Source organism: Solanum dulcamara, chromosome 2 (assembly GCF_947179165.1).
Source record: "Solanum dulcamara chromosome 2, daSolDulc1.2, whole genome shotgun sequence".
Taxonomy (NCBI): domain Eukaryota; kingdom Viridiplantae; phylum Streptophyta; class Magnoliopsida; order Solanales; family Solanaceae; genus Solanum; species Solanum dulcamara.
In genome coordinates, this window is record NC_077238.1 from 82,457,254 (window position 1) to 82,475,735 (window position 18,482).

At 33.6% G+C, this 18,482-nt stretch overlaps 2 protein-coding genes across 7 annotated transcripts; one reads left to right on the forward strand and one right to left on the reverse strand.

Annotated features, from left to right (window-relative positions):
- Positions 1 to 1,073: 1,073 nt before the first annotated feature.
- LOC129881139 (patatin-like protein 6) lies at positions 1,074 to 10,544 on the forward strand. Of its 2 annotated transcripts, XM_055955507.1 has the most exons (3): positions 1,074 to 2,631; positions 5,156 to 5,455; positions 10,216 to 10,544. In XM_055955507.1, the coding sequence occupies exons 1-2, from the start codon at positions 1,516 to 1,518 to the stop codon at positions 5,426 to 5,428; spliced, it is 1,389 nt and encodes a 462-aa protein (XP_055811482.1). In that variant the 5' UTR covers positions 1,074 to 1,515; the 3' UTR covers positions 5,429 to 5,455; positions 10,216 to 10,544. The 2 variants fall into 2 exon arrangements, with proteins under 2 accessions (XP_055811482.1, XP_055811480.1); XM_055955505.1 differs by lacking the exon at positions 10,216 to 10,544 and having other exon boundaries at positions 5,156 to 5,568.
- A 1,540-nt stretch (positions 10,545 to 12,084) lies between these two features.
- LOC129881140 (auxin response factor 4-like) lies at positions 12,085 to 18,339 on the reverse strand. 5 transcript variants are annotated; one of them, XM_055955509.1, is made up of 11 exons: positions 18,239 to 18,339; positions 17,611 to 17,720; positions 17,309 to 17,404; positions 15,952 to 16,008; positions 15,716 to 15,868; positions 15,289 to 15,373; positions 14,890 to 14,980; positions 14,595 to 14,765; positions 14,396 to 14,509; positions 13,920 to 14,311; positions 12,085 to 13,015 (listed from the first exon to the last, which is right to left on the reverse strand). In XM_055955509.1, exons 1-11 carry the CDS (start codon positions 18,267 to 18,269, stop codon positions 12,372 to 12,374), a joined length of 1,944 nt encoding a protein of 647 aa, XP_055811484.1. In that variant the 5' UTR covers positions 18,270 to 18,339; the 3' UTR covers positions 12,085 to 12,371. The 5 variants fall into 5 exon arrangements, with proteins under 5 accessions (XP_055811484.1, XP_055811483.1, XP_055811486.1 ...); XM_055955508.1 differs by lacking the exon at positions 18,239 to 18,339 and adding an exon at positions 18,002 to 18,116; XM_055955511.1 differs by lacking the exon at positions 18,239 to 18,339 and having other exon boundaries at positions 15,716 to 15,890; positions 17,309 to 17,494; positions 17,611 to 17,981.
- Positions 18,340 to 18,482: the final 143 nt, after the last annotated feature.

Genomic DNA, 18,482 nt, shown 5'->3' on the forward strand with positions numbered 1-18,482 from the left:
CCTTGCACCGGTGTAATTCACAAATGTACTCCTACCTCATAAGGAAAGGAAGAAAATCATAATAGAAGAAAATTTTGTCTAACTTAGTAGAACAATAATCATAGATAGTCATATAAGAATATTGTTAGAACAGTTTTAGTCTTCTAAATTTTTAAAAGTTACTATGTAATATTTTTTTTTGTCTTCATTAAATATTTAAAAATATCTGATTAGTAGATTCAATAGGAATTTTGAAAATAAATAGAATTTAATATGAACTCACATTTGGAGCAGAGATTATAATTTAAAATTTATGAATTACGATTTTTAGCTTTTTTAAGTTACTAAATTCTACGATAATAATTTATACATATTTAATTTTTGAAAATAAATCTAATATTTATCTCAAGATTAATGTCTTGGACCAAATTCGAACATTGATCTCCAGCTTCGCCCATGTTTTGAAGTTTAGTTTTAATTATTTTCTTTAGTGTATTTTTGAAGTCTGATATAGTCATAACTTTTATCTTCATCTGTTTATGTTACGATTAGTAAGATTTTGACAAAGATATTTTTTATCTGGTTCAATTTATGTGAATCAATAAAAAAAAAAATCAACTTTGACAATATTTGAATGAGATTAAAAAATGTGCAATTCTAAGAGCCCGTTTGGATTGGCTTTAAGTTGGCCAAAACCAACTTAAAGCCCCTTTTCAGCTTTTGGACGTGTTTGTCTAATGCTAACTTTAAGCCATAAAGTTCTTAAAGTCAGTCAAAAATGAAAAGTTAGGATTCTTAACTTTTTTTTTTAAGTGCTTAAAGTCATTTTCTTTGACCATGGAAATTACTTTTATATCCCTTATATTTTAACTAAATTCCCAAACTACCCTTTTTATTCTTTTAACCCTAAAATTCACATAATTTTCCTCATTTAAGCACTTTTATCCAAACACTCAACTGCTTATTTATAAAAATAACTTTCGGCACTTTAAAATTCTAAAAGCACTTCATACATAAAAGTTACTTTTTTTTTAAACTCATCCAAACGGGCTCTAAAAATACAAAAACTTTATATAACCAAAACTCTCAAATAAGTGCTCAACTTGTTGCCTCCTCCGTTCATGTCCTCTCCTCTCCTCTCCTGTCCTTTTTGTCTTCTTTTGCCTTCTCTTGCATAACTTTCATCTTTCCTTATATACTCCTCCCTTTGTGTGTATATGCATATACATAAAGAGTAAGGGAAAAGAGATATACCCACCAACAAACATATATATATATATATTGATCAAATTCCTTCTTCAAAATCACTTTTCAGATCAATTTTGAAGCATCTCTGAGGTAAAAGGAGATAGAAAAAACTGTCTTCATGCTTTAAACGTCTAGCCAAAATACCCTTATATGGGTTAAAGGTTGAATGTTTCAGCTGTTTGTTTTAGGAAAATCAGCAGGTGGGTATTAAGGATTCGGGAGAAATGAGGTGATTCCAATTAAGGGTGGTGAAATTTTGGAGTTTTGTTGAATTGGGTTTGTTCAGAAATGGAGTCTAACATGCGATTAGAACCGAGCATTGATACAGATAAGTTAAGTTACGAGATTTTCTCTATTCTAGAAAGCAAATTCTTATTCGGTTACGATGATCAAAAGCTTTGGGTACCTAAAAATTTACCTTCTCCTGTTGAAGATAGCAAAACCGACGGCGTTTTAACCTCCACAGCGACGGAGAACATTCAAGCGATTAAAAATCAACGGGGAAAAATATGTATCCTCAGCATTGATGGTGGTGGAATGCGAAATATATTATCAGGAAAAGCTTTAGCGTATTTGGAACAAGCGTTGAAGGCTAAATCGGGTAATCCGGAAGCTAGAATCGCAGATTACTTCGACGTAGCTGTTGGTTCCGGCGTCGGAGGAATTTTCACGGCGATGCTATTTTCAACAAAGGATCAAAATCGTCCTGTTTTCCAAGCTGAGGATACATGGAAGCTTCTAGCAGAACAAGGTAGAAGAATTTACCCTTCAAAAGGATCAAGTTCTGCCGGAAATGGTTTTCTCCGGCGAGTTTTTCGAGGCCGCGCAACCGGTTCAGATGCTTCCGGTTTAGAGAAAGTGATGAAAGAAGCATTTATCGATAAAAAAACCGGTCGAAGCCTTACGTTAAAGGATACTCTTAAACCGGTTTTAATCCCCTGTTATGACCTTTCCAGTACGGCGCCGTTTTTGTTCTCCCGAGCTGATGCTTTCGAGTCGGAAAGTTTTGATTTCCGGTTATGGGAAGTTTGCCGGGCTACATCAGCTGAACCGGGACTTTTCGAACCAGTTTGTATGAAATCCGTCGATGAAAAAACCGGGTGCGTGGCGGTTGACGGCGGTTTAGCTATGAGCAACCCAACGGCGGCGGCGATTACACACGTTCTTCATAACAAACAGGAATTTCCTTTCGTTAGAGGTGTTGAGGACATTTTGGTACTTTCACTTGGAACAGGGCAGCTTCTAGAAGGAAGCTTCGAATATGAACATGTCAAAAAATGGAAGGCTAAGGACTGGGCTAAACCAATGGCCCGAATCTCCGGCGATGGTGCCGCCGATATGGTGGATCACTCCGTCGCCATGGCGTTCGGGCAATGTCGGAGTAGTAACTACGTCCGCATTCAGGTAAACATATTTATTTGCACCCAATATTTATACAAACGAATAACTTACTGTTACGAAAATCACAAAAATTGGTAGTCACAACTTAAAGTAAAATTTATATTACTAATTGTTAGATTATAGAAGTTTAATGCGTGACCTAGTAGTCAATAAATTTGAAAAAACGTGAGAGGATATTAGTCCAATTTCAGTATACATAAGTAATGTTAGGTGATTTCGTTTGTCTCGTTAGTTGTTATGCCTTTATAGTTATAATTACTTAATACTTGTGTCGATGAAAAATAAGAAATATCTTGTGATGTGTGCAAATTAGATTGACTGTCACCGTTGTAAATTAAAAGGTTGTTTTAGAAAACATATGTCATGCAATATTGATTGATATATATAAGTGAGTGTTATCCTGGTTGTGTTCTAATGCTGAGCCAGGGACGAATTTCTAGTATAACGAGTTAGGTTCGATTGAACCTAATTTTGGCTAATGGACAAACATATTAGATAAGTACAAACAATATGTTTGAAATCATATGAATGAACTATAGATTCAGAAAATTTTGAACCCAACAAAAATATATCCAAAGAAATTTCACAAATGGAGTTTGAAGAGAGTAGAGTGTATGCAGATATTATTCCTATCTCGTGGAGATAGAGAGGTTATTTTCGAAAGACTATCAGCTTAAATGTAACAAATTAAAGTAGTTATGAAAAAGATAATACTACAGTAGAGAACCAACAAGGGTTGTGATAGAGTGGTTAATACTCTTTCACGCTTAACCAAGAAGTCTCTGATTTGAGTCCCCTTGAATATGAAGTCACCTTTGTTAGGAAATAAATAGTAACACTAAGATAATGTGGTAACTAAAACAGAATAGATAACGGATTGTAACAAATATTAAAAGCAAGAAAGTACATGTTCAAAGTTAATTTCAAACTCATAAAGTTAAATTTAAAATTCGCATGAGTCAGCCTAATGTATAGATACACTTAATTCTTGAATCTTGATACATAATTAGAAAAATCATTGTTGTCACTACCAACTAGGGGAATTTTTGTAATGAATGTGTCTCTACTAGAAACAATGTTGTCATTGCCAAACAACTGGATAAAGGGGATAGACTGATATCTTGATTGAAAAATAGGAAAATGTGAATGTTAATAAAGTAGATAATAGTAGTAGAGGTAATAATGAAAAATATTGAATTTTTTCCACCTGGGAATATAATAAAGAGCAGTCCTTTTCTGATGTCTAACTGGCAGAAATGGATGATATCTGATGGTAGCTAGTTGCAGAATCATCAATGTGGCACTCTCTGCCAATTTTGTACATTAAATGTTCACAGCTGTGGTTTTCCATTTTTGCATCTAACAATTTCTCTTTTAAAAATGTGGTGTTACAATCAGCTTGCTTGTAACTCAAACTAATTCCAAAGTTATGTGTTATTTTCACCATCAAAGATATTTGACAACTCTATTCATCAAAACTTGAAAAAACAATCTAGCAAAATTTAATTACTCATATTTGACTTATATATATGGACAATTTAAAGAATTTTTACATTATCGGTTTTTAAAATTTGTTTAGTAATATGTAACTTATCTGATTTTTGGGTGATTAATCCACTTATTAGTTATTATGAACAGTTACCTACAATTATCTTTTAGGTCAGTGTGAAAATTTACATTGTGGTGTATAGAAGGATAGACCATAGAGTCTAGTTGGTGAGACTCTGTTGCTCAAAATAATGAATTGATTACAATTAAACCTCCTGTCTCTGCTCTTTAAACCTTCCTAATTATTCTCTTCCACCAACTTCTTATCCTTGAGACTGTTAATTTATTACTATTCAGTCAAAGGTGGGATTTTTACCTTTTACAGATTACTTATTAAGGAAGACTCTAAAAGATAATGATTCTTACAAGCTTACTATATATAAATATATAGTGTAGTGGATGTAAGAAAGTATACTTTGTGAGGTAGGGGATTGACCAAAGGGATATGCACTAGAGAATATTATATGCATAAAGGTATGATAATTGACTTGATGACATATAATAATTTCTAGTGGAGGATGATTCAGAAGAATAATGGGATAGCTTTAAACAAATTCAGATATGGAATATATGTTTTTTATACTTGCTAACCATTTGACTAAGGTTGTAGTGGGATAGATATAATCTCTTTATTTTAACTAGACTAGAAATTTCAGGTTTGAGTTTTAGGTATGAAAAAAATTCCTGGTAGGACATGCCTCTCCTTTAATGGGTCTTATGCGTCATAAATAAAGATTTGTTGGACCTGAATGCGTGTACTAGACGCCGAATGAAAAATAAAAAAGAGAAACCATAAGCTTTTGTGTTCTAAGTTTATATTAATGCTCTCTCTAAACTTCAAGATTCCTCTATATTTCTTGAAATTTAACTTATAGCTTGATGTCAAATTACTAATCTCACTTGTTTACAAACATTTACTTTTAAATGATTTCTTTATGCAGTCAGTATATAAAAGTTAAACTCTTCTTCTCAATTGCAGGCTAATGGATCGAGCTTCAGTCGTTGTGGGGTGAACACAGATGCTGATCCAAGTCCTAGCAATGTGAAAAAGCTTGTCGGAATTGCAGATGAAATGCTGAAACAGAAAAATGTAGAGTCCCTGCTATTTGGTGGTAAGAAAATTGCAGAACAAAGCAATTTCCAGAAACTTGATTGGTTTGCTGGAGAACTTGTACAAGAGCATCAGAGGAGGAGTTGCAGGATAGCTCCCACTGTTGCATTTAAGCAACATCTCACAAATCAAGAAAAATAAATGAAAAGATCAAAAAAGAAAGATTTGGTAAGTTTTCTTTCTCTCCCATCTTTCTCATTTTGTATGATTTGTCTACTGCCATCAACTTGTACTACATAAATTTTAGTAAAATTTTATATAAATATACATATTTATATGAAGTTGCTTCCATTTCAACAAAGAAGTAGTGGTGTTGGTTTGACGCAACACATGATGTGTATGCGTACATCGAGCAGAGGCGACTTCAAGATTTTAAGTTTAGATTACTGGATTCGAGATAGATTATTTATATATATCAAGTGGGGTTCTGCAGATCCCATAACATGTATTGTAGATCCGCTCCTTCTGACAATGAGTTCGAAACCCTACCGGACAAACCTTGTTTTAAAGTTGGGAAAAGTGTGAAGGAGTGAGCTCAAACTCCTATATAGTGGATGTAGTGATTTTAAAATTCTGAATCCGCCTTGGCATAACTTCAAGTTTAGTAATGCTGACAACTAAATATATTTTATGTTCCAAGCATGTTCAAATCCTCATGCACCATAAATTCGCCCTGGACCCCCCTTTTTTTTAATCTTGTGTTAAGATGCACTTTGCTGGCCAAGCGGTTAATAATCCCAATCATCTCACTTGGTGATGGAAGTTCACCCAAGTTCTGGTTCTACAATCTCCCAACTAGTCGTGCCTTCTCCAATTCAATCAGAGAGCTAGTTTGTTCAACCAAGTGATCTTTTTGTTCGTTAATCTTGGTCAATTCAAGTTCATGCAAGGCTCTTTTGATCTCGGACTGATCCCTTGGATCTTCTTCGGCCACGAAAAGACTTGGTTCTGTCAGACCGGATATAGATTTGAACATACAACAAGTTCGATAGAATTCAATAGTTTTGGTTCAAATCTTGTATGCGTTAAAAAGATCACTTAAATATATATACCAAAATGAAATTCCAAACCTGATCACTAACACTTGGGATCATTATCCTAGAATTCAAAACCTATATAATCCAAATCCTAAATCTGTCTCTATTGCATGTCTTATCTAAGTTTGATGATGATGTCAACCAGGACCCATAATGCTCATTATTGGAACATTATATGATCATATGAACCAAAAACATTTTTTTTTTCTTAGCAATAATTTAAGCTTATTATGGTGTTGTTTCTGCGCATCCGTGAGCTCAGTCTTGTCATTTTCTTTTTGTCTTTTAAATATCAAATCACTTGCTGGTGGTTGTAATAGTAGTTTATTAGAAGAGTTCCATATTTATATAGTCTACCGACACTTTTTGGTTCTTGGATTAAGATGACATTTTTGTTAATCATCTTATATTGATATTCAAACCCCACAATACTTTTGGTGTTTTGCTATCTTATGTGTCGGATCCTTCAAAATGCATTATTTTTGGAGTTTCCATGGTAAGGATTGCAACTTTCCGTAAATTTCTCATTTGCCTGTCAATGATGGAACCTTGCCTTTTTATTTTTGTTTTTTAGGATCGATGAATTGAATGATATTTTTGTTTAGACATCGACAAATTTGAAGAATTCAATCAACAGTTTTTTTTTGGGTGGGTGGGTCCCGTGGGGGTGAGGGGTTACAAAAATATATCCAGGGGACCTTGATATAATGGTAAACAATCTACCAGTGCATTGGGCCCTTTCCCGGACTCAGCGCATAGCGGGAGCTTTAATGCACCGGGCTGCTCCTTTGCCCCAATCTACCAGTGTATTTTTGCATGATTTAGCAGCTAATCGATTTTATTTTTGGGGTTATTAATTAACGTTTTATCGATCATTCACACCGTCAAAGTATAAAAGTTGAACTCATTTACTATAGGAATTTACTTGTCATCAGGGGGCGGAGCTATAATATTAGATACGAGTTTTGAGTCTTGACTAAACTAGTAATTTTAGTTAACCCTGATTTTATATAAGAGATTTATAAAATATGTATAAATATTTAATTGTGAGTTCAGTAACTAAAACTTTTAATTCAAAATCTATAAACTTCAGTTATGTATTGGGGGAGGAGGGTGTATAGTATAAATTAAGGGTGTCAAAATGAGCTCAAATATAGGTAATTCGTCTAATTCGTCTAAACTTTTATGGGTTGAGCTTAAGAAAATTTGTGTTGAGTTTAATCTCAACTCATTCAAATTTTAACCATTTAAATTTTTTTTTTAATCGAGTCCAACTTAATCTTCAATTTCAATCCGCTTTAAGGTTCTTTATTTGTATTGGTGTAATGTATGTTCTTTAATATTAAAAATATGAATTGCTATCTATTTTATATCTTTTACGATTAATCTATTCATTTGTAAATTTTTATTTTTATTTTCTTGAATTGAAATTGAAATTGTGGTTATAAAAAGTAAATAATAATATGTTAAAATTATTGAGATTAAGTGGGTCAAATTGGATGGATCATGATCCAACTTGAATTTTAATCCAATTAAACCCAATTCATTTGAGCTCAAAATAAATTTAAACGGATCATGACTCAATTCAATTTTTATTTTAACTCATTTTAATATTTTCAATTTTAATTTAATTTGCTCATTTGACAACCTAGTATAAATGTTGCTGCATTGTTACTGTCCATAGTCAGGAAAGATTTAAAGAAAAGGGACACAGCTAGCTTTCCCTGTTTCGTGAATCATGTTGTGGTTGACCACCAAAAGGTAATTTGGGTAAGAGAAAGATAGAGTGTATCAGGCTTTGTTCCTATCTTACAGAGATAGATATGTTATTTTTGAAAGTCTATCAGTTTCAAGTAACTTATAACAAAGCAATTTTAAAACTGCAAAGTATATATAGCAAATTAATAATAAAATCATTATAATACACTCAGGAAAATAAGGCAATAATAATAACACAATAATTTGATAATCAAAGAAAATAACATGTATTAATAGTAGAAAAAAACTGTTTCAAAATGCACCTTATTTTTCTCATGGTGTCACTTTTACTTTTAGAGTTGAAAGTTGCATTTAAATATATATTGATATCAGAATTCTATTTACTTATTTCTCTCTTCTTTTTGAGTTGGTTGTTTATTTCGGTTTGTAGGTCCCTCTACTGTCCTTTCATGTTTACTTTAACAACAACAACAATGATATATTCCATTTAATACGGATAGAATATACACAAATTTTATTATTACTTCAATTGGTGAAGAGGTTTTTGATAGATCTTGGCTCAAGAAAAATGATATAGCAAAAAAAGTAAAGTATAAGAAACAACTAATAACAAAAAATAATATATAGTAACTAAACAAAAACTACAATAAAATAATACATTAATCGAGGTACAAGAATTAACATACAATAACAAAAATCAAAGGACAACTTATCTCACTTAACAAAATATTATAACCAAATTTTGGTTTATATAAGATGGAATATAAAGAGTAAATAGCACAAAAAAAATTTAATGATAAAGATTAAATCTCTTCTTATTTGTGTATAGGTGAGAGATAGTAAATATTAGTTAAGTTAAACGTAAATTAATTCTAACACCATCTTTGTAAAAAAGAATCTTGGATTGAACACCATCGTAGTAAAAAAGAAACTTGTCAACCTATATATGATTTGGACACAATTATTAGAGTAGGGCCAATAAAGAAAGAAAAATATTTGACAGATGGTGATGTGCAAACCCTTTATCCTACTTGTAATGTTTATAGTACCATGCCTACAGAGTTTTGAATTATTTCTGATGAAATTGAACAGAGAAGAATGGGTCAAAAGAATAGTCATCATCTTAAAAAGAAGAGAAAGCAGGCTATTATGTTAAAATGAAATTAGAGCCGGTTTAAATGAGTTTTAAGTTGGTCAAAATCAACTTAAATCTTTTTTTTAGCTTTTGGACGTGTTTGTCTAATGCTAACTTTAAGCCATAAAATTCTTAAAGTCAGTCAAAAATGAAAAGTTAGGATTTCTAAAAAAAAAAAATCTAAGTGCTTAAAGTCATTTTCTTTGACCATAGAAATTACTTTTAAATTCCTTATATTTTAACTAAATTTCGAAACTACCCTTTTTATTCTTTTAACCCTAAAATTCACATCATTTTTCTCATTTAAACACTTTTATCCAAACACTCAACTGCTTATTTATAAAAATAACTTTCAGCACTTCAAAGTTCTAAAAGCACTTCATACATAAAAGTTACTTTTTTTAAGCTGATCCAAACGGGCTCTTATACTGATGTTGCTTTGTGTCAAATTATTGGTGAGATATGTTGTTCGGATTTTTCGAAAAATGTTGGTAAGTGCGTGTGTTGGATTTTTTTAAAGATAATGCTTTTTTTCATGATTCAACTCGACTATAATAATATTTTTGAAGAGTTTAAACATAAATGATGGGTGATTTATTTAGACTTGTTGAATTCATAGCTTAAATTACAGACCCCACCCTACCCACCTTACCTCCACCTATTGTTCAGATACTTATTTTTTCAAAAAAAAAAATTCTTTTCGTCAAAACAAATTTCTTCATACCAAACACACACTATATTTCAGTCAATGATTGCCTAAATTTTGCATCTCATATGTTTGACAAACCAACCCTTTACTATATTCAATTGATATATACTATTCATAATAAGGGGCAGATTTAGTGCAATCATTACGGATTCACGACTTCATGTGGACTCAGTAACTTTTGTCTAGACTATAATGTCTTACAATATTTGGCTCAAAACTCAATCTGTTGATCTAGTTATTATTATATATTATTCTAAGATTATTATAAAAAATCATAAACTCAAAATCTTGAATTTGCACTAACTATTATTATATCCTCTGCATGCAGGAAAAGAGGCTTTCAAAATTAGAGTTGTTGTTTAAAAAAAAGAAGTAAAGATGATAAAATAGTAAGCTTTACTTTTTGGAAGAGTGAAATGGGAAAGCTAGTTGGTTCCTTTGGGAAATTTCCATGGATTGAAATGAAAAGGACACTCAATTGTTTAATGAAAAAAAGAGAAAACAAGAAGGAAGTTGGTGAATCTTGGTGGGAACTTTTTGCCTGCCATAGGACAGTTTCGATAAATATTTATTTATATCGAGTATTTATATCAAATCAAGTATTGTACGTAATTATGAATATTTGAAATTCAAGTGGAAATATATGTCTTGTAACTATGATTGAGAGATGAATATATATATATATATATTGTATTTATTGATTTGATATATGTATTCGGTGAGAGGCATGTTTTTATCATGTTGTTTCTTGCCTTTGTTATTACTAGTTGTGTGTAGATTATAATTCAGACATTGTTTAGTGTTTAATGTTTGCCCGGTTGCTTATTTAAAGAAAATTTGTGGGTCAAAGTATCAATTATTTCTGATCTAATTTTGCAAGGCAAAAAATTGGATTCGACGTAAGTGGTGTAGTATCCAATTTATGTGTCATAAGTTTAGAGAGCTTTTGTATTGTCCAGTAAGAATAAGGGGGTCTTTGGATTGGTATTTTTAAAGTGGCTCATAAGTTAAAAGTTATAAGTTGAGAACATCCAACTTTTAACTTTTGGCTTTTTTAGCCTAAAAAGTGCTCAATTAGGAGTTATCCAAACACTTCCAAAATTAAAAAAGAGTTTTTATAGACATAAGTTTTTTAGGAACTATGGGTTATGAACTTCTTTAGGTATAACGTTCTAAAATTGAAATTGTGCCTCTATCGGCGTAAGTTCTATAGGAACTAAACATAACTTGTGTGTGTTATATTATAATACGAAAATATATACTTTTCCCTTGCAATTTTTCTCCCTAGTGTCAACGGTATTTTCATCCACTTTTTTATTACTTGAAATGTTGAAGGGGAAAAAAAATTAAAAACCACTGATTTGAGGGGCAAAAATTAAATACCACCCTGAAATAGGACCATTTGTGCGAATGACCCCTAAAGAATATCCGAACCAATAAGACGGTTTTTTGGGCCGTATAGTTGAATTCAGCCCAACGTCCATAGCACATAGGTCCGGCCCAATTGGAATTTATAAAGCAATGTCTAAAATTTTACAAAACTCCATTACAACAGCCAAAAATAGTTATACTACGATACATATCAGAAAAAGGAAATTTTGAAGTCGAGAATTTGCAATAGATCACAACAATAGAGGAATCTATATATACTAAGATATATAGAGCTCATTCTAAACTGTAAGCAGGGGGCGGAGCCAAAGTGCTTATTACGGATTTGGAAGAACACAATAACTTTGTCTCAAACTTTATATTTGTGTTAAAAATTTCATTTAATATGTCCAGATAATATATCCATAATATATAGAGCTCATTCTAAACTGTAAGCAGGGGCAGGGACGGAGCCACCCTCGGACAAGGGTGTCAAACGACACTCCTTCGTCGGAAAATTACATTGTATTGTATGTATAGGTCAAAATTTGATTTAATGAATATATATACAAGTATTTACACCTCTTAATAGAAGTTGAAACTTTAGTGTAGTTGTTAAGGGATTGCAAAAATTGCTTGAGAATGTGTGTTCTATTCTTGATAACATATAATTTTTTACTCAATATTTTGACACCCCTTAATAAAATTCTTGGCTCCGTCACTAAGCAGGGAGCGGAGCCAAAGTGCTTATTATGGGTTTGGAAGAACACGGTAACTTTGCCTCAAACTTTATATTTATGTTAAAATTTTCATTTAATATTATCCATAATAATCCAGTAAGCAAAACAAATTGCGGTCCAAAATTCATAAACTAAAAATCTTGACTCCAAGCAGGAGATCCTATCATGACAGGAAAAGCCCAAAATAGTACAACATATTCTTTGTACTTGAGATCAAAATGGTCACATTTTCTGACAAAGTGGCGCACTTACCAACTTTTCATCTTCATGTGAAAGAAATACCATCATTTTGAGCCTCCGTACAAAAATATAGTGGACTACGTTGGGCTTTTCCCCTTATCATGCAGTCAAATAGAAAGGATAACATTACTGAAAACTACAACAAACCCTCCAAGACAGGGTGAAATCTCATAGGAGGATTTGGGCCAACCTTTAGAGATAGTTCATGAAGCTCCTTGTCTATACATTCGAGTTCCTCATTCAGCTGCTTAAACCTCTCCTCCATTCTACGTGTGAGTGCTTGTCGCCGTTGCAGTAAACTTTCCATGTTAAATACTTCATCGATATGCAGTAAACGGTTTTCAAGCCAGCCTATTTCAATGCCACTTAACTTTAGGTCCCAGATATGTTGCCTAGCAACATTGAACTGATCCTTGGATAAGTTCACTATTGTAAGATTATCAAGAAAGTAGACCAACTCTGCCAATATTTCCAAATATGCTGACTGAAGTATGCTATTTGCGACCCTGAAGTTCACAAGTGAATCAGGGTACCGTGAGACAATCCTACTGAGTATTGGTAAAGTTCGTCGTGATACTTGATAGCCTCCCCAAGGAACTTGCTCGTCACCACGACCAGGTCCTTCATAGGGAATCTGACTCGGGGTTGAAGAGATAGACATCACTTGGAAGGAAGTCGAATACTCCATTACAGAAGAAGTCTGTGTAGAGTGATCTTCTGAAGAATTTTGCTGACCGGGAGGAATAGTCTCTTCTTGCTCTTCAATACATTCCCCGAAATCTACAAGGACAAGTTTTAGCTTTCTTAAAATAACAAATTCAGATAGAGGAGCATATATAAACTAGTTACAGCCAGGCTCTTCGGCAGCCAGGGGCGTAGCCAGGTAGGGCAAACCCCTTAGGCGGAAAATTGTTGTTTATACATGGTTAAAATTATTATTTTTATATACATTTTTTTTTTATGTAGTAGATGTTGAAGCCCTTAGGTATCCTCCTTAGTGAAAATCTTGACTCTGTCACTAAAATAGCATTGTGAAACTATCCAAATTGGGGAATCACAACTCACGAATATGAATGGACAAAAAGTTATTTTCTCTGTTCACTTTTGCTTGTCCACCATCCAAATATAGATTTTCACTTTTACTTGTCACTTTTAACATATCAAGAAAATACATTATTTTTTTCCATGTTTTAGCGTTAGTTACTTGTTCCCCAAATCATTTTCCAAGACCTAACCCTAAACATCAATTAATATGGCAATTAAGTAAAATATTTATATCAATCATTGTTTCTTATGGGGAGTGCAAAGTCCAAAATGGACAAGTAAAAGTGAATGGAGGGAGTACAATTTAGAGTAAATACTCCTCTTTATGGTGTAGTCATTTTATGATACACTCCCTTCTCATGTATTTTAGTTTGAGTAGAGACAAAGTTTAACAATGTAAAGAAGACTTATGAATCTTGTGGTTTTCAACTAACGGTATGTATAACATTGCAAAAGTACTCTTAGAATCTTGTGGTTTAACATGTCATGTTTCGTCATTGCTATAAGTGAGTATCATTCATGGTGAAAAGAGAATATTGGAATTAAAAGCTTTATAGGTATAGAGAAGTGGTATACTTTTTCTAATTGACTAAAAAGGAAAGCAAGACACATAAATTGAAATGGAGGAAGTAACTATTACCTTTTAGTGTCGATCTGAACCAATCACTGTCCAAATCCAAAGCTATAGTATCCAGACTAGTGTTTGTGAAGTCTGGAAAGTCAAAATCCTTGAATAGCTCATCAAAGTCCTCATCTTGAGCTTGGATGCTTACAGTTTCATTCGGAATAGTTCCCTCATTATTCTCCCTCGCAACTGCTGCATGCAATTGCAGTCCATTGTCCTCTACAGGAGCAAAACAATGGATATTATTAAGCGATCCCACTGTCTGCTGTCTGATCTCCAAATCCATCATAGTAGGTTGAGCGCAATCGAGTACTGCTTCCGGGTATTGCATGTATTGATCCTCCTCGAGCATAAGATTTGTTGTCTGTTGACCCTGAGATAAAGATATCTGGTCCAAATCATTTGTTCTGCATATCAAAATAGCAAATTAATGCACAACAATTCCTTCAGCCAAAGACTTGTATTTAGTTAGGAACTCATTGTTCCATTACCTTTTCACATGAGAGTCCTGACCCCCGTGTTGCATTCCAGATATCATGCCAACTCCACGTCCATGGCTTCCACCTTCAAAATACTTGCTCACGCTCATAATAAATTGACTTGATCTGTAATGTTCAACCAAAAACATATTCATGTAAATATGACTGTGAAGTTCTCATTGCAGACTTCATTTTAGTTCAAAAGTTATACTTGTTGTAGCATGGCTTGTGGTAGATGAAAAAGAGACTTCGGGTTGCAAAGGCATGAGAAGCAACTGCAAGAACCCCTTCCATGCTTTGTCTTGAAAATGTTGATGCTCCAATGGAACAGTGTTGATAAGATAAACGTCTAATCCCAACATGTAGTTTGCCAGTTTCATTCCTTAAAACAAAATCAAAGGGAAATAAATCAAATGAGGTATGAAAAGATAAAGATTCTCCAAGATACATAATTGCAGGGATGTTGCTCAACAGTAAGGCCAAAAAACATGTCATTGGAAAAGTACCTTAAGAACACAACTAAATCCCCGATACATAATTTCTTACTAGAAACGAATGTACTCCAGCCATTTGTGAGTGAATGCCTCCGTGGTTGGCCTACTCAGTGTAGATAAGTTAGAAAATAATTTGGAGAGAAAAAGAATAGAACATCAAGATATAGATATAGCTCATTCACTTAATTTACAGTGTTCTTCTGGATATAAAAAACAAAGAACAGAAACATCTTAGTCTAAAAAGTATAACAATGGTTTCATTACCATTTTGGATGATGAGCCATAAACTCAAAATCCTACCATAGCAGGTAAATTTTTTAGGTCTCATGCTTTATCATTTGTCAAGTTGAATAACACAACATTAATTCATTTAGTTGACATTCAATCTTAACATAGGAGAGGAGGGATTGCCTTGGTATGCATGTTTAAAGCGCCATTCATTTCCTTGAAGATCCTTTGCTATCAGTTCTTGACTTGGTTTTTCTTGTCCCATGTCCTGATCATTGAAGAAACAAATCAACCAAAAATCAAAATCCAGTCAACCAAATACCTTAAATATTCACACATAAAAGAAATACAACAGTAACTACACCACAATCCTAGGCAAGTTGAGGCCGGCTATATGAATTCACATACACAACAACAACATACCCATTGTAGTCCCACTTTCTGGGATCTAGGGAGGGTAGAGTGTATGTTGACCTTACTCCTACCTCAGAGGTAGAGAGGTTGTTTCTGATAGACCCTCGGCTCAAAAGAAAGATAGTCCAAAGCTGAATTCATACACGCAAAAAAAAGGAAAAATTTGAGAAACAGATACAATAAATTAGTGCATTACCAAGGGAGGAAAGCATTTGACAGCATCTTTCTGGGGCACAGACAGTCCCCAATTGCTTTTTATATCAGATTGAGTTAAACACTTGCAAAACGACTGAAACTGGGACCTTGGAGAGTCTAGAGGACTAAAATCCGTAACTGTTGGCTCATTTTGCTGCAAGGAGTGGTATTCTTGGCTGTAAACAAGAGGTGTTATTCTGGAAAATCTTCAAAGATCCAAGTAAATTGAGTTCTTACGTCTTGATTTGGCAATAACATGGTCTCAGCATAAACCTCTTCTGTCGCATGTTCAACCTACCAAAAAACAACTATTGCAGACAAATGGCTCCGCGAATCTTGCTTTAAACAAAGACTACTTCAGAATAAGATGGTGTGATACATAAACATACACGCAAACTTGGCCTCAACTAGCAAGTAAGCATTCCAACTTTGAGAGTGCACATCTAGACACCTCAACTTGGTGTCAGCTGAAAACTAAACACTTCAACTCATCCCCACCATGTCTCGTGGACACCCGACGCTAACATGACACATAAATTTTGGAGGTGTCTAGATGATCATGTTGTGAGTTGTAGTATCCAAGTGACATAATTGAGACGAGTTGAGGTGTCTAGATGTGCATACTCAAAGTTGGAGTGCTTACTTGCCAGTTGAGGCCAAGTTTGAATGTCTATTTATGTATTAGTTTGATAAGATTAGTACGTCGAAAATTGATGATATGCAGTAATTGGGACCATTAACCTTAGATGATTCGGGTGCCTTAATTTGCTTGAGTCTATGAGATTTACATAAACCCAAAATCAAAATACAGATCACTAGAGTTGGTTCCAACAATTGGAGCTCATTGCTCTTAAAGAATAGGCTTTGTTGGTGGGCATAGTTGGATCATGGAGGATCTATATACAGGGATAAAATCACATGATGAATGGAATTCATAGATTATCAAACAACTAGTGAATATGGGTCACTTGCCTCATTGTGAATCTTATATCATAGAGGACCTATACCTGAAAGAGGAATTTCTTATGGAGGACTACCTGTTGGTACTTAAATCACATAGTCTATGAATACAAAAACGAACAGTATAGCTAGTCCATGAGGCTAACTCATGCACATTGTCATTAGCATTAACTGTGAGATCTAATTGTCAACAACAACAATAACAAACTCGCAAACATTGCAACTAGCTTTAAACAAGGGATCAAATTGTCTAATGATAGTCATTAACAACAACAAAGAACTACTACTAAAACACCAACTAATACTACTATGCCCCAAGCAAGTTGGGGTCACGTATATGAATACTCACAAACCATATCGCTTCATTTAAGCTCTAATTGTCTAGCATAGAATGATTTGCACTTCAAGATCTTTTCTTGGGTGTGATCATTACTTCCCAGTTGACGTTCTTTGTTGTGAATATATAGGGTCCAAATACCAACTTTATGTAAGAATTTCCCAAAGAAAATTAAATGACACTAATATAGGGGAGATTGTTTATCCTAATCAGTCCTTGAGATCCATCAATCCCGCTGCATCAACTCCCACAAAAAGATAAAAGAAAATATTTGAAATTGTCAATTATCAAGCATACCAGAAGACGAATGTGAAGAACACGGCAAAGGATCTTTGGGGGTAAGTTAGACAATTGTAGTCTTTCAATCAATTCCTGGTTGGATGATTGCTCCAGCTGGCCAAAACCCAAAAATTCATTAGGAAGAAACAACACAGGCTTAGGTAGCCTAGTTTATCGAATTCAACTGAACCCATATTCTTTAACCTGGAGCATAAACATACAACAACAACAACATTCCCAGTGAAATCCCACATGGAGCATAAACATAGAACCCAAAATTTCAAGAAAAAACTAAAATTTAACAGAGAATTAGTGATAACCTGCTCCACATGAAGTCTTGGAAAGTAGTACACTCTCTCCCCAGCCTTTGAAACATCCAACAATGAGCCAGAACAGGCCTTCCATATTTCCCTACACAGAGCATCATCACCTGAAAAATCGCCCACCCATAAAACAAAACAATCTATAAATCATCATCATCAACAACAACAACAACAAACCCCATGTAATCCCACAAGTGGGTTTTGGGGAGGGTAGTATGTACACAACCTTGCCTCTACTTAACAGTAGAGAGGTTGTTTCTGACAGACATTCTGCTCAAGCTAAGCATATCAAAATCAATAAGAAAAGAAAATACAATAGTGAAAGAAATAAAAATACAGTAGCAACCACAGATAGTACATAAAAACAAAAAAAGTTAGAATCTTGAACCTTCAAATAACATATGATTTAGGTGTTTCTGCTGTGAAAACCACGGTTGATCCACCATAATCAAAGCACACACACAAAAAAAAGTAAACAACTTGCTATTCTCAATGTTATTTAAAACTAAAAGGGAACCACAAAAGACAATCTTTTCTTTAGGTTAATGTCTATAACAGTCACATTTTTGGTAGGTACAGTCAAGATAAATGAACTGACGTCAAAATAAGCATTTATTAATTGTACCACTAATGATGCTTCTTCGTTTCTTCCTCATCCCCACACCACAATTCTCCAGTGTGGAAAATTGAGTTAAGGGGCCACACAAATATGCAAGGATACTCACCTGCGTGGGTGCACGGTACACTATTGATAACTTTGCTTTAGTAATTTCGGTTTTTTATAAATTTAATTTTAATTTATTTATCTGATTTTAATTTGATATAAAACTTAACGAATATATCCTTAAATTAAACATATGTTAATTGAA